The sequence below is a fragment of the Mustela erminea genome, chromosome 8 (genome assembly GCF_009829155.1).
Source record: "Mustela erminea isolate mMusErm1 chromosome 8, mMusErm1.Pri, whole genome shotgun sequence".
Classification (NCBI taxonomy): domain Eukaryota; kingdom Metazoa; phylum Chordata; class Mammalia; order Carnivora; family Mustelidae; genus Mustela; species Mustela erminea.
In genome coordinates, this window is record NC_045621.1 from 88,873,546 (window position 1) to 88,896,745 (window position 23,200).

Below are 23,200 nucleotides of genomic sequence, written 5' to 3' on the forward strand. Positions count from 1 at the left end.
ATTTTCACTCATATCAACACCCAAATAGGTCATCAATGGATGCTTACTATTTCAGGCTCCCTCCAGTGTGTATGCCTGTTAGCAGAAGGTTCTATGAGCCTTCTGCTGGCTTCTTTGCATCCAGAGGGCTGACAAGTAAGTAAAGAGAGAGTGGAAGATCATCAGAGTGCTTTAGAGCCCAGTTCAGAAAGTAGCACACACTAATTTTGCATATATTGCATTATCTAGAAGTCAGATACATGGCTTTAACCTAATGCAAGTCAACTGGGAAGATTAATCTTTTTATTTGCTCAGGAAGAGGAAACAGGATTGATGAATATTAGCTTTTTTTTTTCTTTTTGCCATACCCACATAGCCTGAAATTAATAAAGCCTGGGTTAGAGCTTAGGTACTCTAGCTTCAGCACTTAAGGCCTTAATTTTAATACTGTACCATGACTTAGAAAAAAAGAAAAAAGGTGGTGAAAGAGATATGAAATTTAATATGAAATAATTTTCTATCCTTCTAGAGTCCCTGTTGCCATTTATTAGTAATAAAAATCTAGAAATATATTTCTTGAATCTATTTCTTGGTTAAAGAACGGTTTAGAAGTTGAGTACCTCAAAGTTACCCATTACTTGTAAGCTGTTCAGTTGCATTTGGTGGAGAAGATACATTCACATTTTCATAATCTCCTATACAACTCTGAAAAAAAGCCTTAAAAAGATTCCTTAAATACCAGAGAATGAAGTAGGTCTTTATTAAGAGAGTTCTCATCAGTTGAATTAGATTTGATTCCTGAAATAATAGCTCCTCTCCTTTTAAAATATTTTATTTTTATTTATTTGACAGAGAGAGATCAAATAAGCTTTTTAACAAGTAGGCAGAGAGGCAGGCAGAGAGAGGAAGGGAAGCAGGCTCCCTGCTGAGCAGAGAGCCAGATGTGGGGCTCGATCCCAGGACCCCGAGATCATAACCTGATTGAAGGCAGAGGCTTTAACTCACTGAACCACCCAGGCGCCCTGCTCCTCTCCTTTCATTAAAAAAAGACACTTTTCCTTTATGAATATGCTGAGAAATATAGATCAAATACCATATTATATATCTGGATTCAGGGATGCCTGGGTGGCTCAGTCATTAAGCATCTGCCTTTTGACTCAGGTCCGGATCCCAAAATCCTGGGATCGAGCCATGCCTTGGGCTCCCTGTTCAGTGAGGAGCCTGCTTCTCCTTCTCCTGTTCCCCTGCTTTCTCTTTCTCTCTCTCTCTCTCATTATCTCAAATAAATAAAATCTTTAAAAAAGTATATCTGGATTCAGTCTTTCATATTTCATTACCTTAGATGCTAGTGGTTTTCCTACTTCACCTAAGATCCAAACCAATGATAATGTTACATGAACCAACGAGCATGCTTCATGTGGAGCATTCTGTCAATACTGATAATTCAAGTGCAGAATTTCTGTTCTACCCAAATAAGCTTTTTAACAAAATTAATCTGATGTATTTTTAATTATCTGCATAAACATTATAGTGTTTCATGTAATTAAACATAAATGGTAAGCAGCTCTAATAGATAACATTACAGGAATTAGTATTGCTTTCCCAGAGTTCAAACAAATTTTAAATTTTGTTCTTCATGTTGTTAGTTCTTCATAATTCTTCATGATCTGATAGAAGAATCACAATTTACCATTTCACCTGACAACATGCTTTCAATCTCTTTACACATACACACGAGTTCTCATTTGATGAACCACAAGCTGAGTTGTCCTTTTCTCTTTTGTTATTTTCAGCCACTAGACCCCACTTAACATTCAAAACCATGTGTGAGGTCTACTCTTTCATATCCAGTTTTTTCCCATTTTATGTCATTTTTCCATAATTCTCCCCATCACTATCCCCATGGTGGTAACATTTTCAGCACCAATTCCAGATATTTCAAGATTGGAGAGAGTAGAAAGATTAAACCAATGGTCTGTGGATTTTGTACTTTTTTTTTTTATAAGATTTTTATTTACTTATTTGACAGAGAGAGATTACAAGTAGGCAGAGAGGCAGGCAGAGAGAGAGAGAGGAGGAAGCAGGCTCCCTGCTGAGCAGAGAGCCTGATGCAGGACTCAATCCCAGGACCCTGAGATCATCACCTGAGCCGAAGGCAGCAGCTGAAACCACTGAGCCACCCAGGCGCCCTGGATTTTGTACTTTGAATTGAGAGGGAAAACAGGGAAGTGGGCTATAGAAATTATATGGAAAATATAATATATTTAAGGCACTGAGCTGAAATGCTTGCCTTAAAGTACAGGTTAAATAAATTAAGTCAAACCCCTACATTTATTCTCTTTATCTCATAATATATTTAATTATTTTCTATGAGAAAACTTTCCTATTTCCTCTTTCTGTCCCACCCCTTATTACTACGTTTATCCTTATCTTCTCTGTTCCACTGAAACCTTTTTTAAAGGTCTTATTTGATCCTATTAGAAAACGCAATGCATTTTATGGGTTTCATTCAAGAATATTTCATAAGGATTTAACATTTATTGCTCTACTTACTTCCATGAACTCTTCTTCCTTCTCAGATTTTGTGAAGCTTTTCTGCTTCTCCCATCTATATATTTGATTATTTCTCACTTTTTGTTGTTGATGGTTCTTCTTCTGCTTGCCTTTCACATATAAAAGTTCTCCGGGGCTTATTTGTGTTACAAATATTCCTTATAAGGGATGATTCTTTCCTTTTCAGGCTTTAATTACCTACTTTATGTCTGTGACTTCCAAAGCTACATCTCCAGTCCAGACTTCTCTTCTTAAATAGACTCAAATTCTCAACTCTCTCCTGGCCATTTTTATCAACATTTCAAACTAAACAGTCAAAGGCAAATTTAGTATTTCCCTCCAAACTTCTAATCCTCCTGTTATTCTTAATTCATCTTATTGGTCTATTAACTCACTGTCATTATGCTTTCACCAAGTGTTTGGCCATCTATTCTTCTAAATCTTCATAATCTTAACTTGTGCCTTTGCCATGTCTAGTCTTTTAGATAGCTTTTCTACCTTCATGATATGTCACTCATCTTTATCCCTGTTGTTAGGTACTAATGAACACTTCTGTCCTCAATTACTAGTAGCGACTCTCATTATCAAAACAGAAAAGTCTACTTAATCTAAGAATTAATCCACTTTGACTTGGCCCCAAACAACTATTCCAGTCCCATTTTCTGCCACATCAAACACTGTGGGTTAGCCACACACAATTATTTATCATTGTCCATATTTTTTGTATCCTTTCCTGTCATATTTATTTTCTCATAATTTCTCATACTTTATCTGGAATACACTCTCATGAACTTTGTTTACTGAATTCTTCTTATCTTCTAAATTTCTGCTTAAATTAAACTTTTTTTAAAGGATTTTATTTGTTTGAGAGAAACAGAGAGAGAGAGTGAGCAGGTGAACATACAGGCTGGGGGAGGGGCAGAGAAAGAGGAGGAAGCAGACTCCCCACTGAGCAAGGAGCCCAATGTGGGGCTTGATCCCAGGACAAGGCAGACGCTTAACCCACCGAGCCATCCAGATGCCTCCAAATTAAACTTTTTTTCAGAACTATTTTCCATATTATCTCTGCTCATTTACAGTTTCTGGAGGATTCCTTCCCCTTCCAGCTCATGTCACTTCTATTTTTATTTAGCATATGTATTTTTCAACTTTGAATTCTACAGTTGTTTACATTGTTATCCTTCCCACCTAGCCCCACCCACTTCCACACTCATGTTGTTAATTCCTTAATTTGTCTAAAGTAATTTTGTGTTTGTAGAACCCCAGCAGAGTGCTTAGCATTGACTATGTGCTCAATCAATGTTGAGATATATATTCAAGGCAATTTTGGACTGATTCCACCATAATCAAACAAGATTTGACAACTCAATTACCTAATTTGAAGATGCAAATGAACTATCTTTAGGACCTAGTTTAATCTAATGGACTAGAAATGACACCTGAGAGTATTAATCCTCCTCATCAAGTTAAGTTATTTCATTGAGTCATTCATCCTATAAAAATTATAAAATGTTCTATCTATAGCACACTACTAAAACTAGAATGAAAAATAAAAATAAAATACACCAGATTTCTAACCATCACCATATTGTACATTGGAATTAGAGGCATTATTAACAGCATGGGCTCTGTAGGCAGACTGACCTTGTTTTGAATGGCAGCTCTGTCATATATATTTGCTATATAAATCTTGGGATAATTATTAGCCATCAGTTCCCTCATCTGTAAAATGTAAATTACAATAATATCTGCAAGTTAGACTATTATGGGGTTTCAAAGAGATTGCATGTTTAAATAACTTGATATATGTTAGGTTTATACTTTGGAGCTATGGATACTAGTGAGGGAAACTAAAATGTAAATGGCTACCATAATGTAAAGAAAAAAATGCCATAATTTCCAAGGAACCATTTATTCTGTATTTTTTTCTTAATAATGTATTTTTTACAGAACAAATTACTGGTCTTTGTACATTACATAAATACCAACATTGTGTTGTTATATAATTAATGATGAGCCAAAATTCAAGCCTACACATCAGATATAGTTGATCTGCATATTGGTTGAATCTATGTCAAGGAAGCAGAAATTGTTCTGGGTATTTCAAGGAGAAATAAATTTAATATAAAGTATTGATTGTAATCAGAGCAGTGAAAATTAGAAATTTGAGAATGCATAACTAGCTTTCAAGTCATGGTACTGGTGTTTATGTTCTAGTGAAAGGGGATGCCATGATACTTGATGAGTTCACCAGTAGTAAATTGAGAGACAAGAGACAAAGACCATGATTTCTGCCTTGAGGCACTCCAACCTTATGTGATTGACTAGAATGGAAAGAACCCTGCAAAGGGGACTGTGAAACAGGAGGAACCCTGCAAAGGGGACTGTGAAACAGGAGGAACATCTGGAAGCAATGCAATTGTGTATCAGAAAGTAGTTAACTGTCAAATACTGCTGATAGGTCAAGTAACATGAAGACTGAAAAAGGTCATTGCACTTGTCAACATCAAGATCATTGAAGGATTACTTTCCAGTGGCTAACTTCTATCTATCTGCACAATCCTAACTCCATCTTTTGTACCTCTCAACTGATGATTGATATATATATATACATATATATATATATGTATAGATATATCTTTTCTTATATATATTTATATATTATGTATTTCATTTTTATATATATTTTTAAATTATATATATAGTCCTTTTTTCCCTATTCAATATTACCTTTATATATACACCAGTTTTAATTTCTCTGTATCTCTGGGAAGTAGAGTTCTCTAATAAAGAGAACAAAATACACACAGGAACAAATGAAATACACTTCCTCACCCACATCAAAGGATTATAGCCACCTTCCTGTCACCCTCTCATCCCTTTTATTTTGTATTCCTTTTTCTGGTTTTTTGTTTGTTTGTTTGTTTTAGTTTTTCTGTTTTGTTTTGTCACTCTTTTACTTTGTTTTTGTTTTTGTACTTTATAAATCTTACTTTTGGGTCGCATTTTGGCTTATTTATTTATTTATTTGTTTGTTTTGGTGGTGACTTCCAATTGCTCCAAAGCTTCCCTTGCCTTGATTGTGGTTGGTATTTTCAGCTATACATCTCCTCAACCACAGCTCAACAGAATGACCAAGAAGAGGAGCACTCAACAAAGAAAAGACCCAGAGACAATGGCTTCTCCAGCAGATCTAATGTATATAGATCTAAGCAAGATGTCAGAAATAGACATCAGGGTAGCAGTTATGAAGACAATAGTTAGGCTGGAGAAAACTATTAATAGCAATATAGATTCACTGAGGCCAGAAATGAGAGTGGATCTGGCAGAACTTAAAAATTTCTATCCACAAGATAAAATTTAATCTAGATACTCTAACAGTTAGGGTAAATGAAGCAGAAGAATGGATTAGTGAACTTGAAGACAATCTGATAGAAAAGAAGGAGCAGAAGGAGGCCTGGAACAAACAGGTTAAAATCCATGAAAACAGAATTAGAGAAATAAATGATACCATGAAAAGTTCCAATGTCAGAATGATTGGGATCCTTGAGGGTGTGGAGAGAGAGACTAGAAGATATGTTTGACCAAATCCTAGCTGAGAACTCTCCTAATCTGGAATGAAACAAGCATTTGTACCTTGGAGGCAGGGAGAACACACCCCCCACCCCCAGAGTAAAGGACTGCAGCCTAATGTTGAGGCTTGTAATAGAAAAACTTGCATATCTTAGAATCAAGGAAAACATTTTAAGGTAGTTAAGGTGAAGAGATTCCTTATGTACAGAGGGAGGAACATCAAAATAACATCATACCTGGCCATGGAGACCTGGCAAGCCAGAAAGGGCTGGCAGGACATATTCAGGGCATCAAATGAGAAAAATATGCAGCCAAGAATTCTTTATCTGGCAAGACTGTCATTTAGAATGGATGGAGAAATAAGGGGTTTCCAGGATGGGCAGAAACTGAAAGAATATGTGACCACCAAGCTGGCCCTGCAAGAAATATTAAGGGGGGTTCTATAAAAGGAGAAAGACCCAAGAGTGATATAGAACAGAAATATGCAGGGACAATCTATAGAAACAAGGACTTCACAGGCAACATGATGATAATAAAATCATATCTTTTAGTAATAACTCTCAATGTGAATGGCCTACATGCTCTCATAAAATGGCACAGGGTTGCAGATAAGGTAAAAAGACAGGGCCCATCCATATGCTGTCTACAAAGACTCATTTTTAATCTAAAGATATATCCAGATGGAAAGTGAAGGGATGGAGAAGTATCTTTCATGGCAACATCTCAAAAGAAAGTTGGGATAGCAGTTCTTATATCAGACAAATTAGATTTTAAGCTAAAGACTGCAGTTAGAGCTACAGAAGAACACTCTATCATTCTTAAAGGGTTTATCCAACAATAAGATCCAACAGTTGTAAATACCTACATCCCCAACATGGGAGCAACCAACTGCTAACCATAATAAAGAGACATATTGATTATAATACATTAATATTAGGAGCCCTCAATCTCCACTCTCAGCAATAGACAGACCATTTAAGAAGAAAATCAACACAGAAACAAGAGCTTCGAAAGACACAGTGGGCCAGATGGACCTCATAGACATATACAGAACATTCTACTCTAAAACAACAGAATACTCATTCTTCTCAAGTGCACATAGGACTTTATTCAGAAATAGACCACATACTGGGTCAAAAATCAGGTCTCAACCAATACCAAGAGATTCAGATTATTCCCTGCATATTCTCAGACCAACTTTGAAACTGGAACTCAATCACAAGAAAAGGTTTGGAAAAAATTCAGACAGTTGGAAACTAAAGATCATCCTGCTCAAGAATGTTCAGGTCAACCAGGAAATCAAAGAACTTGTACAATTCTTGGAAACCAATGAGAATGAAGACATATCTATCCAAAACCTATGGGATATGGCAAAGGTGGTCCTAAGTGGAAAATACATAGCCATCCAAGCCTCACTCAAAAAAAAAATAGAAAAATCCTGAATACGTAAACTGTCTTTACACCTTAAACATCTGGAAAATCAACAACAAATTAAGCCCAACCCATGTACCAGAAGGGACATAAGATTAGAGCAGAGATCAATGAATTAGAAGCCAGAAATACAGCAGAACACATTAATAAAACTAAAAGCTAGCCTTTTGAAGGAATTAATAAGATTGATACATCACTAATCAGACTTATCCAAAAGACAAGAGAAAGAGCCCAAATTAATAAAATTATGAATGAAAGGGGAGAGATCATGACTAATACTAAGGAAATAAATAGAATTATCAGAAATTATTATCAAGAGCTATATGACAATACATTTAACAATCTGGAAGAAATGGAGGCATTCCTGGAAACCTATAGACTAAAAGACTGAAACAGGAAGAAATTGATAACCTGAATAGACCAATAACCAGTAACGAGATTGAAGCAGTGATCAAACACCTCCCAAAAACAATAGTCCAGGGTCTGATGGATTCTGGAGAAGTCTACCAAATATTCAAATAAGAAATAATAGCTATTCTCCAGAGACCATTTCAAAAAATTGAAACAAAAGGAAAACTTTCAGACTCTTTCTATGAGGCCATCATTGTCTTGATCCTGAAACCAAGAAAAGACCCCACTGAAAAGGAGAATTTCAGACCAATATCTGTGATGAATATGGATGCCAAAATTCTCAATAAGATCCTAGCTAATAGGATCCAACAGTACATTAAAAGGATTATCCACCACAACCAAGTATGGGATTTATCCGTGGGATGCAAGGGTGGTTCAACATTCACAAATCAATCAATGTGATAGAACACATAAATAAGAGAAGGGACAAGAACCCTGTGGCCCTTGCAACAGATGCAGAAAAAGCTTTGAAAAAATACAGCATTCTTTCCTGATTAAAACTCTTCAGAGTACAGTGATAGAGGGAACATTTCTCAACTTCATAAAATCCATCGTTGAAAAACCCACAGTGAATATCATTCCCAATAGGAAAAAGATGAGAGCCTTTCCATTGAGATCAGGAACATGAAAAGGATGCCCACTCTCACCACTGTTGTTCAGCATAATACTAGAAATCCTAGTAACAGCAATCAGACAACAAAAAGAAATAAATATATTCAAATTGACAAAGAAGAAGTCTACTCACTCTCTTCAGGTGACATGATACTCTATGTGGAAAACCCATATTCCACAGCAATTCAGTAAATGTGGCAGGATACAAAATCAATACGCAGAAATCAGTTGCCTTCTTACTAACAATGTAACTGTAGAAAGAGAAATTAGAAAATAGATCAATTTACAATAGCACCAGAAACCATAAGATATCTTGGAATAAACCCAGCCAAAGAGGTAAAGCATTTATACTCTAGGAACTACAGAACACGCATGAAAGAAATTGAAGAAGACACAAAAAGATGGAAAAACATTCCCTGCTCATGCATTGGAAGAATAAACATTGTTAAAATGTCTGTGCTGCCTGGAGCAATCTATACGAATTTTCAACGCCATCCCGATCAAAATAACAATAGCATTTGTCAAAGCACTGGAAAAAACAATCCTAAAATTTGTATGGAATCAGAAAATACCTTGAATCGCCAAGGAAATGTCAATAAAAACAAAGCTGAAGGCATCACGTTGCCTGATTTCAAGCTATATTACAAAGCTGTGATCACTAAAACATCATGGTACTTGGCACAAAAATAGACACATAGGCCAGTGGAACAGAATAGAGAGAGCCCAGATATGGAACCTCTACTAGGTCAACTAATCTTTGACAAAGCAGGAAAAAATATCCAATGGAAAAAAGACAGTCTCTTCAATAAATGGTGCTGAGAAAATTGGAGACCTATATACAGAAGAATAAAACTTGACCATTCTCTTATACCATACACAAAGATAAACTCAAAATGGATGAAAGACCACAATGTGAGATAGCAATCCATTAAAATCCTAGAGGAGAACATAGGTAGTAACCACTTTGACATTGGCCACAGCAACTTCTTTCAAGACACATCTCCAAAAGCAAGGGGAACAAAAACAAAAATGAACTCTTGGGACTTCATTAAGATAAAAACTTCTGCATAGCAGAAGCAGTCAACAAAACAAAGAGACAACCCATGGAATGGGAGAAGATATTTGCAAATGATACTACAGACAAAGGACTGATATCTAAGATCTATAAAGAACTTCTCAAACTCATCATCCAAAAAAACAAATAAGTCATAAAATAAGCAAAGAACATGAACAGACACTCCTTAAAAGAAGATATACAAATGGCTAACAGACACATAAAAAAAAAGAGTTCATTATCATTAACCATCAGGGAAATTAAAATCAAAACCATATCAAGATACCACCTTACACCAGTTGGAATGGCAAAAATTGACAAGGCAGGAAACAACAAATGTTGGAGAGGATGTGGACAAAGGGGAACCCTCCTATACTATTGGTGGGAATACAAGTGGGTACAGCTACTTTTGAAAACAGTTTGGAGGTTCCTCAAAAAATTAAAAATAGAGCTACCCTATGACCAGCAGTTGCACTACTGGATATTTACCCCAAAGATACAGATACAGTGAAAAGGAGCACATACACTGCAATGTTCATAGCAGCAATGTCCACAATAGCCAAACTGTGGAAAGAGCTGAGATGCCCTTCAACAGACAAATGGATAAAGAAAATGTGGTCCATATACACAATGGAATATTACTCAGGCATTGAAAAGGATGAATACCCAACTTCTGCATCAGCATGGATGGGACTCGAGGAGATTAGGCTAAGTGAAATAAGTCAAGCAGAGAAAGTCAATTATCATATGGTCTCACTTATTTGTGGAACATAAGGAATAGCATGGAGGACATTAAGAGAAGGAAGGGAAAAATGAAGGGGGGGTAAACTGGAGTGGGAGATGAACATGAGAGACCATGGACTCTGGGAAACACACTGAGAGAAGGGGGCAGAGGAAAGAAAGAAAGAAAGAAAGCGGGCAGGGGAAGGGTGAACCTAGTGATGAGGATTAAGGAGGGCATAGATTGCATAGAGCACTGGGTGTTATACACAAACAATGAATCATGGAACACTACATTTAAAACTAATGATGTTAAAAAAAAAAACTAATGATGTACTGTATGGCGACTAACATAACATAAAAAATATATTATATGTAAACAAATGGGCATGACTATATTCCAAAAAGTTTTATTTGTCAAAAAGAGTGGGTTCTTGTTTTATCTAATATAAATTATTTAAGAAATAATAATAAGAGGAAGCAGAGAATAGTTGAGAAGATACCCTTGAATAGGTGAGAGGGGAGGGGATTTGTCTACAGGGATTGGAGTTAAGCTTTCATTATGAATTCAACCAAGTTTGAAAAACAAGAACAAGAATATGCTGAAGTAGGTAAATGTGAAGAATAAAACTGTGGGAACGCTCTTGTATTGCTTCTGTTATCTCAGGAAAAGTCGGAAGTACGATCATAATATGTGAGTGGCCATTAGGAAGAAGATTTGGGGTTTTAAGAAGGGAAGATGCATGAAATAATTGCATGAAAGAATTGAAAAATAATTGGCCTGAGAAAATACTTTGTATAGTAAATAGCAAATTTTCAATTTGGAATGTTCTAGCTGTTCTTTTCCACATTGGACCATTCATATACTTTTTTTATAATATATATGTGTGTGTGTGCACACACATATATATATATGTATTTTTCTCAAGCACTGGCTAAACTTGTAGCATTATCAACATATTTTGAATCATTTAACTTAAATCTTCAAAACTCTTATTTTTCTCCCCAGGGGAGAAAAACTTTTCCCCCAGGGGAAAAAGAGATTGTTGCAGTCTATTAATACCTCTATTTTCAGACAGCAAAATCAGTAACACATTTTATCTGTATATTTTTCTAGTTTAGCAAATCATTTTTTTTTTTTGGATGTCCAACAGTGCTGATTTTATTCCACATCTTATAATCATTTATAAGGCAGACCACAATAGGAGGAGTAATACATCAGTATCTAGTCAGATAACCGCAAGTTCCTATAACAAGTTTACATTAACTACAAACAAATCTCGTGGTGCCAGGTAGTCACAGCTAATGCCATTAGCTACTCTTGATGCAAGACAATCAACCAGGGAGTGGGTTATGGGAAGTACAGGAACAACAAGGACCAACTAAGAATTCATAGCAAATCTTATTCCTGTTAGAAATTATTTGTGCAATGAATATGCTTCTGTCACCTCATCTCTGTTTCATGCATTTATCATATTGAATTCTAATCTACTCTGAGGGTTTGCTAAACTTTTGCTTCAATGATGTATTTGCTCTGAAAGAGTTCAGATATAATGAAATACATTATGTCCAATATTTGTTTAATATTTTGTCACCAATGAAAGATAAATTATTGAAATGGAATATATTCACATTGATTGCCATGAAGTTTACACATGGATTATAAATAAAAACAAGTCCTTAAAAGATAGAAAATCAATTGATGTGTCAGATAAAAAATGTATAAATGTTGAAATCAACCATCAAATGGACATTTTTCCTATTGAAATAATTTAACATACCAGAATTTGAAAAGATTTGTGTCTCTGAACACACATAATGAGGTAAAAGTGAAAGACCGAACATCTGAAATTTTGTTAACAATACTTCAAACAAATACAAGCCAACATATTTTAGAGTGAATAGTTCTTTTTTCTCTCAACCAATCACAGAAATTTTCAAGGACACCAATCAGAACTGTAATCTTGTGGTTATGTCCTGAGTAAATATTAACAATATTTAAATTTATATAGGACACATGTGTGCCCAGTTATATTAATAGAGTGTCTGTGTTTTTCTTCTCCAGAACTGTTATCCAATTGTCAGCAGTTGAATTGTCAGTATAAATGTGCAATGGTCAGAAATAGTACAAGATGTTACTGTGAGGATGGATTTGAAGTAAAAGAAGATGGGAGAAGCTGTAGAGGTAAGTATGACATGTGAATCTTTTTTTTTTTTTTTTAATAAAACCTTACTTTACAGAAATCAAGTATCTTTGAGGACCTATCATGTGCTTCATACAGAGGTTAAGCTAACTTTTTTTTTGTTTCTTGAGATTTAAAAAATGATACTCCTACATAAATCATACACATAAAACATAACAGATATGCATTTTTACCAGTCAGTTTTCAATTCATATTTCAATAATATCAACTATGGGAAATGTCAAAAATGGGAAGTGGTTTGGGTTAACCATGAAATCACTGAATTTAACTGTTTTAACTTCCTAGATGTTTTCTGACAGTTATATAGCTGCAATGTAGTAGACATTTGTTATTAACTAAGTTAGGTTAATGATATTGTGCAATGTTCTTTACAATTTTTCCATTTTTTACATTGGTAATTCTGGAAGTTGCCATTTTACCAACAGCAATAATGAACATAAAAATATTTATGTGTATTTTTAATGTCTTAATTCTTGCTTTTGTGAAAGCTCCACAGAACATACCCTCTAAAATGACTCCACTCTGCCATATTGAACAATTCCAGGTTACTTCTCCATTCTATTAACATCTATTATATATATGTTAGTATATGTATATAAATCTGTAATATAAGTAATAAATTATTTTGTATAGTACTTAGAATCTATATATAAAAACATAAAATATAGAATCTATACATAAAATCAAAGAATATCTGCATTGCTAGAGCCACTAATAAGCAGACTATTTTACAAAGAAATTGGTGCTTTGCCAATTGCTTTAAACCTTTACTTTAATATTATCATTTTTACATAGAAACAGAATCTTAAGGTTGAAAGAATTCTCAGGGAGAATATTGTTCAAAGTCTAATGACAGAAGTGAGAAAAGTGAGACCCTGATAAATTAAGTAACTTACTTAAGTCCTACACATTTTAGTAATAGACTTGGGACTAAAGCTTAGGTCTGCGGAGTCCACTTATTCTTGTCTTGAAGAGGTTCATTGCTTTTTAATGTCCATCTGGGGTTTGAATTTTTCATTTGCTATTTGTTTGTTTTCTGCATAATACAAATATTATAGAAACATTTATTATTAAGTGTTTGTTAGACTTGGAGGCTATTTAATCTGACAATAGGTGGATCAAGCTGGTGTATTTATTTGACTCACACCAATTTTAAACCAACATTTAAAAATCAGAATATTGCACACAAAAGCTCAGACTATTTTTTTTTTTTTCAGATAGAAGAGCTGGCAACATTAGACACCTTATAAACCCAAAAGTCAGCCACATATGAAGTACTTCTGCATACACTCACACATGCATGCAATTTCTAGTTCAAAACAGCTCTTTCCATTCACACAGGGGAGGCTAAAATACCTATACTGTATCCTTACCCTTTTGCTACAACTGATTCCTATAGGAGTCAAGATTTTCAGCTCTTATTACAATGGATCTCTTTCTCTCCAATCTCCTAATTAAAACCATAAAGGTAATCATAATCAATATCTTCTTTTGACTATTGATAAGGAATTACGCATTGATCAGTATGGAAGGTCATTACTGACAGAGGAGTTCTTTTTACCTTTTTGCCACCCTGGATGACCAGAACTGAGCATCATTAATGCTTTCCTGAAGCCATATTTCCAGGGTAGTTTCTGTCCTCAGAGGGAGAAAGAAGGCAGCATTGTAAGTAATGACATGCCTATCCCTTTGCAGCCAATTTTGTGGAGTTACATGAATGTCATAGCAGTGCATTCTGGCTAAAAAGAACAACAACAAGAACAACAATAACAACAACAAATCATTACTCATATTGCTCTCCTGGATAGCATAATCATGTCAGAAAAGCTAAAATAGGAATCAATAAAATTAAACCTGAAAAATCTGTGAAAAAGAAGAATCATTTCTGCCACTAGGGGCTGGATTTTACCAAATGCAAGATTTAATTTCTTTCATTATCACTGTAAACTTAACTTCAAAAACTATTCTTTTTATTCCCAAAGCAACTTACTTCAAACAAACCATCCACGAATGCAAGCTGTTATATGAAGCCAAAGAAATCTGAGAAAAGTGCAAATTAATGCCATACAAATGCATAGTTTCCCAATTTAAATGGCCCCTTATCTACTCAGGAATATTTTTTCTTTTTCCTTAGTAAACTCTTTTCTTAGCTCAGTGTTCAGAGAGTGGGTTGAGAGTTCCAACCCTTTAATCATCCATTTGGTCTTTCTGGTGAGGAGCTCCCCCCACCCCCATCCTGGCATCATCTAGTGGCCCCACGCTGAGTCACCTCATTGACACAGACTAAGGTATATTCCAAAGGGGTTCATAAATAACAAAAGACACTCCTATAACTCAGAAAATTGCAAGGGCTTTAGGAACTCTGTGCCAGAAACTGAGGATAAAGACCAAATACATATTTTTATTATACCATTTATTCCTATTTTAGTATAGCACCATTCATTTCCATCTATCCAGTTTTCACATGTTGTCTCTTCTAGTTCTTAAACATTTCAGTCCATTCTCTCTTCTCCATCTGCACTACCACTGACTTAGTTCAAATTTTAATGGAATTAAAATACAATTTCTTGCGTGAAATTAGCACATAACTAATTTTCCAGGATCTCTTCTCTACTTTCACCAGTCCATTTTTTATTTGTATTATAAAGTTCATCCAATTAATGCTTTCACAATGCCTACACACAATGTACAGTGCTTTACTTTAGCATACAAATAACTTCATTATCTGGCCCCAAAACTACTTTCTCAGTGCCATCTCTTAACTCCCCACTTATCCACCCTTATTCCACTTGACCCTTTTTACTTCTTTGAAATCCCTACTATGTCATCCCAATATCATTTCACATGCTATTTTAACTGGAATGCCTCTTTCCATCTTATCCCTTCTTATTGAATCTGAGAAAATCCAAATCATCCTTTAAATCCAAGTCAGTATTCAACCTTCACTTAATATTCTCCCTCTGATTCCAGCAGGTTCACTTCTCTGTTTTTCTCATAACCAGAGTATGCCCCTATTACAAAGAAATGCATAGAGTTGCAATTATATTTCATTAGACTTGTTTCACTTAGAAGTAAGAACCATGTGTTACCATGTTTTTTGTTTGTTTGTTTGTTTCATCAAGGATTAGTACAGTACACAGTACACAGGACAGAATGAATATGGGCATCATATGTCCATATTAGTAGCTGACATATATATATATGCCTAGTTGGTTAAGAATCCTTAAGCACTTGCTGTTTAGAGAGACTTGAACAAGATGCAGGAGGCAGGAAAGGGAGGATGGTAGGGAACAGAAATAGGACCATAGATATTAATAAAATTTAAGATGAAAGTTTTCTTTTCAATGAATGCTTAATAGTTTCCTGTTTTTGATCCAGTGAAGGTGATTTGTATAACTGAGCTCAGAACTCTTAATCTGTTCATTAAAAACCACGTTACCAGACTAATTCTTTGTTAAAATAGTGAAAAAGACATAAATTTTTATTCTTTAAAGTCCATTTCACATCTTTGCAAAAATATCCAAGGGTTTCTAGCCTTAATATTATCTTTTAAAATTAAAAATTAGATACTAAGTTTGATGTTTTATGTCTGTCACTATTAAAGCAACTTTGAATTTTGACTTTCAGTTAGTGTGGTTTAGAAAAGACTTATTGCATTTGGTTCTCCCTTTCCAAAATAATTATCCACTTCCAAAATTTGAAGAAAAAAAAAAAGTTTTCTTCTAGGGAAAAAAAATTACCAACAATAAATCTGCTTAGAAATGATGCCCATTTTCTTTGTAGATCAAGATGAATGTGCTATTTATGGCGCATGCAGCCAGACCTGCATAAATACATATGGTTCCTATGCCTGCAGTTGTGTGGAGGGCTACATAATGCAGCCAGACAACAGATCTTGCAAAGCCAAAAATGGTAAGTTATAATTTTTTTTTTTTGTCCTTGTAGAATTTCTTGTTTCCCTTTTGCAGTTCCTTTTCACTAGAAATGTAGTACAGTACTATGGACTTGGAAGAAATAGATTTTTCCTTCATTTTAATTCACTGATGTATACCTAAAAATCCAGAGCAGTTATTTCAGTTGTCACTGATCATCACAAAACTCCTTCCATTACAGGAAGTTTCTAGTTCTGAAAAACCCATTCAAAAGAAATGGATTAATGGATCTGAGTTAGCCATCTCTCTCCCACACTAGGCAATAGATTCCTAACTGCTTTCTTTGAGCTCCTGCTTTCCCACCAAAATTCATACTCAGCATAATAAAGTGATCTCCTAAAATGTAAGCCAAATCATGTCATTCTCATGCTTAAAATCTCCCAATTAAATTTACTCATCTTGAGAATAAAATCCAAACTTCTCACAATACATGTAAGGATCTAAAGCTGGGGTATCATTTACCTTATCCATCTCACTTTTTGCTACTCTCTGTTCATGACTCATCAGCCATACTGGTTTCCTTGTCCTTCTTCTACCACACTGCTCTTGCTTTGAGGTTGTTCCACTTCCTGTTTTATTTGCCTGCAGTGCTTTTCCCTGTGATATTCACATTCTTATCATTCAAGTCTTAGCTAAAATGGCAACATTCAGAGTGACCTTCGCTGACCATTCTGCTTAACGGTGGATACACTCTCCATTGCTATCTTATTTCCCAATTTTATTTATTTATGCATTCCTACTCAATCACTATATGATTTTTCACTTTTATTTTCTTTATATCCCTACCTTTTGAAATGAATTCATTATGTATTTGTTTATCATCTGATTTGTCCAGAATAACGAGAGTGTTATGAGAGTATGGAACTTGTCAGTTTTGTTTATTGTTGCTTAGTGATATCTGATCATAGCCTGGAACACATAGGTACTTGATGAATATTTGTGGAAGCAAGGAAGGGAGAAGAGAAAGAAGGGAACAAGGAAAGAAAAGAAAAAGAAAGAATGAACTTCTCTTTCTGGTTAAAATTACTAAAATGAACGTTGCTCTTTTAAGTGTTTGAATTTCATGTTTTAACACTGTCTTCCTTTTACTTTGTCCCTGCAAATAAAGCCTATAGTTTCTACACAGCATTCAGCCTACAGTAAACACTCAATGAATATTGATGATTTGGTAATGAAATAGCCTTGAGATGTGCTAGTAATAAAAGGATAAATCTAATTGTTTTGTGGGCTGAATTAAGAATAATACAAGGAGATATTTACATGCTGTTCCATCTAGCTTCTTTCAACTTTTCTGAAATCTGGTTTCATTTTATGGATTTTCAAATTATGCTATTTTGATAAATTAATTGAATGTCCCCCACACCCTTTTATTAGTGAGTGGAAAGTAGGCACGAGATGGGATTCTCTTTTTTGAAACCAGATTGAACAAAGCATTGGATTTGCTCAGCAAGCTGCCTCGGCTATTTCTTTATAACATAACCTCATGCTGTACTTTCAACAATTTCCCTGAGTGTGTTCGGTTATTAACTAAACATATTTGTATACCAAATTAGAAAGAATTCTTCTACTTCTTAGTTTATTTCTTTGAATTACTGACTTGGTTTGTGAATCCCTACTTATGTTTTGGAGGCAATCCCTGAGAAAAATTAAGTCAATCGTATGTTCTTTTTGTCTACCACTAAGAGTTCTGATTTAAAGTATTGATGGGCTGAAGATGTAGAAGGCTTGTTCTTTGCTGTTTCTATTGATCCACACAATATAACTGTGGCTATACAGGGAGGGTGTAATGTGATAAACCCTACACAGAGGCATTTCCTCTCTTTCTACGTGGAGAAGGTATCTGCCAATAACAGAATGTAACCAGGGAGGGATGCTACCTGCTAATGTAATGCTGACTCAAGGAGATTTGATGACTCCAGAATTGATAATAGGACATATAAAAACCTCCACCTCTTGGTGGCTGGCTTGATGACAGTATTGGTCTATAGAGTTTAAAAAATACAGTTTTTATGGGAATGTTCCTGGTTTTTGTAGTTTTAGAAAAAAATGAGTTACTGGTAAGGCAGTAAATGGCACAATTCTAGAACATATACTGACTAGTTCTAAAGGTCACATTGGATAGTTGAACCAATGTATTCGTACAAATTCACAAGGAAAACTATCAGTTTTCTTTTAGCTGCCTCAAATTGATAACAAATGAACCATAGGATACTTTGGCTGCAGGTATATACAATTTTATATAATGCATCAACCTTACAATTTTGTGGTGATTTTATCATATTATAGTGCTGTCATAACTGAGGTGCTAGGAAAATGTTTTAAATTAAATTCCATTTGTCTTAAATCTTTGCCATTCTCCTTTTCCTTTACCTGGCTGCTTAGGTTGGCTGCACTTTTTTCTTTCTCTCCAATCCTATCCTACTGGGCTCTGGAACCTACCTTTTTCTCCCAGGAAAGCCAGAGTTCCAGGTGTCTCAGAAGTTGGGAGCATGGGAAACTATGGGATATTAGAATGAGCTGGCCCAGAACCCTGGATGTGTGTAAAATATCTATAGGCTTTAGAAAAAAAAAAAAAAAAAAAAAAGAATGAAAGAAAGAAATATCAAGCCCAAAGGATATGGTGGGAAGCTAGTACTAGACTCAATAGGAGGATTCTGTAAAGGTCTTACTAGATGATAGATGGGACAATAAAAAGGATCTTAGGAGATTTGCCTTTTATGTGAAGGCAGAGAGAGGCAGAATCAATTGTCTAAGAATCTGCTTATAAATTTCAGCATGGAATAACATCGTGGTCACTCTCCAACTGTTCACCCCAGAACTTACTTCGGGGGTCTTATTTCCAATGTAACAATTAATAGTAATTAGGTAAATTAATCTAAATTAATCTATTATCCCTCCTTTGTAACATAATATCTAAATCCAGGTAAAATTCATAAGCCTTAAGAGTACCTTCAGGAAATAATTCTAGTGAGGGGGAGGGGATTTTAGACCCTGAGGCAGATGGGGGAGGAAATTAATGTTAGGCAGGAGGCCTTTTCATTGCTGTTAATTCATGCAATGCAGACAAATTCTTTTCTTTTCTACCCTCTGTAAGATTGACTTGACTACTGCAATGTAGAATCAATCATTCAGGGCTGGGAGGAACTCAAAGGTAATTTAGTCCAACTATCCATTTGCTATCAAAATAAATAATTTCCAAATGGAAGAAAATTTTAAATGTACATTTAAAGATAATTTTAAGTACTCGATAGTTCTGTGTAAGAGGAGACATACCGGAATAGGAATGCCATAATGGAGTGTTCCTAACTGGAATGCGACTCACAGTAAAACCTCGTAGTTTTTGAACTAAACATTAGGATTTCTCATTTGAAAAGAACATTTAAAAATAATCATTCAGGGGTTCCTGGGTGACTCAGTTGGTGAAGTGACTGTGTTACGCTCAGGTCATGATCTTGTGGTGCTGGTATTGAGTCCCACATCAGGCTCCCTGTTAAGCTTCTTCCTCTTCCACTCTCCCTGCCTGTGTTCCCTCTCTCTATGTCAAATAGATAAATAAAATCTTAAAAATAAATAAATAAAAATAATCATTAAAAAAAAAATATATATATATCTAGTAAAACTTCCTACTTCCTATATGCTTTTACTTTTTTGTTTGTTTGTTTGTTTTTTGTTTTTTGAGATTAGAGTTCTAGAGAGTTGTCAAAGCTGAAAATGGGAAGGTTTTTCTTTTTTTTCATTTTTTAAAAATTTAATTTAGCTTCTTTTAACTGATTTAGACCAATTTTGATTAGAAATATGCGTTAAATGTAGGCAACAAGGGCTAAAAGTGGACACTTGTAGAACCTGTAAAAATGAAAGTAATGGCCGAGGGTGTCTAACTTATGAACCGTTGCCAGTTTTACTCCTGATCAATTCAGGCTCATTGGACGGTACTTTTCAGTCTCCTAACCACTCGCCGAAGGCAGGCATTTAACCCAGTTTAAAAGTCTGCAGGACCAGTAGGACTCTACTGACTGCACTAAAGCAGTCCGGAACAAAGAGCACTAAATAATTATATGCTCATCAGTGTAGAGGCCCTGCAGTAAGTGGCACCATGAGAGAGAGAGTGTGTACCTCTTTGCCATGTAGCAACTAGAGTAGTGAGAGAAGAGAGCCCGTTAAATAACTTCAGGATTCTATTACAGTTTATACTGTGCTATTCACTGATTGGAACGATGGGGAGACCATTTAGGCAATAGAAATACAAATAAGAAATACAAATCGTAATCCCCATATAATCCATGGAAACAAATCCTAGATGATGCTAAAGAATGTGTTCATAACACTCACTGCTTTCTTTGCTGGTATTCATAAAAAGAAAGAGAGAAAGAAAGCAAAATATAATGTCCTATGGCTCCTACACCTAACCTCCAACTCTATTATTATCTAATGTATTTTTTAAAATTTCCTTTTAGAAGGTAGAGGAAACATTCATGGTTTTCTGCCAGGGGAGTTCTGCTTGTAGGGAGAATAGGCAGGTGCCTGTCTAGAGAGGGAGGAGTTCTTTGTTTATATCATAGTCTGTGCAGCCACTTGAAATGCTTGGAATTCAGTAGTTACAATATAATTGCCTGCCTGATTTTTTTTTTTTTTAAAGAAAGCACTCCATATTAAAATATAAGTATTCTTAGGAAGGGTGACATATTAAATCTTAGTAACCTTAATAATTTATGAGACTACTGGATCAAATCTCTTTCAGTATACCATCTGGCTAAGAAAGGCTCCCAGCAGAATGATAGGTGATTATGTCTTCACATACAAAGACTCACTATTCATAGTTTTTACTATTTTTAGGTAATCCAAAGGTCTAGTTCTTGCACAATTCGTCATTTTATTGAGACACAACTGAGAATGGTATTTGATGACATGATAGTATATGAGACTGTGAGATAGGAGTGAGCCTAGTGGACCATAACCTTAGTAACCCAGATTTGTTGTTCCTTGTGCCTTCATGTATGCACGGAGGAAATGATAGACACTGTGGTAAACAGTAGATGGCAGAGAAGTAGCTCAGTGCCTAGAACAGAGTATGTGGTTGGTAAGTGGATTTTTTGTTGGTGGTGTTTTTTATTTTTTGTTTGTTTGTTTTGTTTTGTTTTGTTTTAGATGCTTTAAGGAATTTTGTGAACATTCAGAAAGCAGAATAGGGGACTAGGATTTTGAGAATTAATGAAAGGAATGCCAGGAGGCTGGAAGAGATTAAAAAACAAACAAACAAAGAAACTGAGATATTTTACTAGTTTTATCCTGTTATTCAGGGTTCATGCTACCTTTGCCATAGTATAGATATTGGAGTGGTTTGGGAAGCCGCGCATAATCTCCACAACTGTGCCCTCTTCCCCAAGGCCCTCCTCAGGTAAACATCTAATCCTAGTGTGCTTACTATGGAAATACAGTTGCAGAACAAGCTACTTTGCCTGCAGTCAGGCAGTATTACTTAAAATCTCTGTCCTAGAGAAATACTAGAGCTTCCCAGTCTGTGTTTGAAAACTGAGCCTGGCCAATGAACTTATTTCTCTATTTTCTGTACTATTCATACCCTACATCTTTTCTGGCTCTTTACTTAGATGGAAATCACATTCCATGACAGAACAGGGCAATGATTTCTGATAGAATTTCTATTACCAAAATTAAATATCACACTTTTATTTTTTCCACCCAAACACTATTAATGAGTATGCCACGTTAAGGTATGAAAGTACTCATGAATATTCTATGTGTGTTTTTCTGTTTTTTGTTTTGTTTTGTTTTGTTTTTTTGCTAGAGGACATTATTTTCACAGTCTAGCACCTTTCTTCACATCTTAAACAGAGAATGTAACTATGGTGTCTTATGTGTCATGACGCCTTTGATTTATTGAGAGTGTAAGAAAATATCAGACACAGAAAAAAATGCATGTTCTTCCATTTGCTTTACTACTTAACATCATAAATGCAATCTAGCTAAGGACTTCTTTGTATGGGTATAAAGAATCTCATGGCCACATTTATAGGCTCTAGATTTGACAAATGATAAACTTTATTTTTACAAATGGCACAACATATAGGTATAAATTTCTATCATATTATTTAATTTTTTGTGGAAAGGCTAAAGAACTATTAGTTAAATTCTCAATTTAGAATATGTGATAGATCATATATGCTCTCCAGTTCCATTTTTTGTCTTAAAATTGGACATATAGTGAAAATTAAAAACAAACGAGCACATTTAAATTCATAGAATTAGAAGTTGCTTAATTTTAAGATGAGGTGAGGATACATATATAGAGATATCTATAGATTTAGATTTAGATATATATCTACATCTATCTGTCTAGATGTAGATATATATCATATCTATATATACCTATATCTATAAATCTACATCTATTTATATCTCTATATCTATGTCTATCTATGTACAAAACTTCTCTATTACTTTGTGGAAAGTAGGAGTAGATAGCAATTAAAATATTCAGGGAAAAAACAAAGGGAAAAAAGAGAATATTTTCCCCTTTCTAATAAGACAAAAAGTTTTGTTTGTTTTGTTTTGTTTCTGTTTTTGTTTTTTTCAGAGTGCCTTCAAGGCATCCCCTGTATCAATAGCAACCAACAGAGAAATATCCACAGTTAGAGAATACCTCTTGGGCACTCCTCCCAGTAGAGTCCATGCTTCCCTTGACTTTGATTACTGATACGCTGTGTATTCTCCTG

At 35.0% G+C, this 23,200-nt stretch overlaps 1 protein-coding gene across 4 annotated transcripts in view; it reads left to right on the forward strand.

Moving 5' to 3' along the window:
• Nucleotides 1-23,200, forward strand: part of LRP1B (LDL receptor related protein 1B) — a 1,969,831-nt gene that overhangs the window by 890,040 nt on the left and 1,056,591 nt on the right. For all 4 annotated transcript variants that reach the window (XM_032356230.1, XM_032356231.1, XM_032356232.1 and 1 more), the window contains 2 exons: nt 12,399-12,518; nt 16,321-16,449. In XM_032356230.1, the coding sequence (XP_032212121.1) occupies nt 12,399-12,518; nt 16,321-16,449 (249 nt within the window). The remainder of the gene's footprint in view (nt 1-12,398; nt 12,519-16,320; nt 16,450-23,200) is intronic.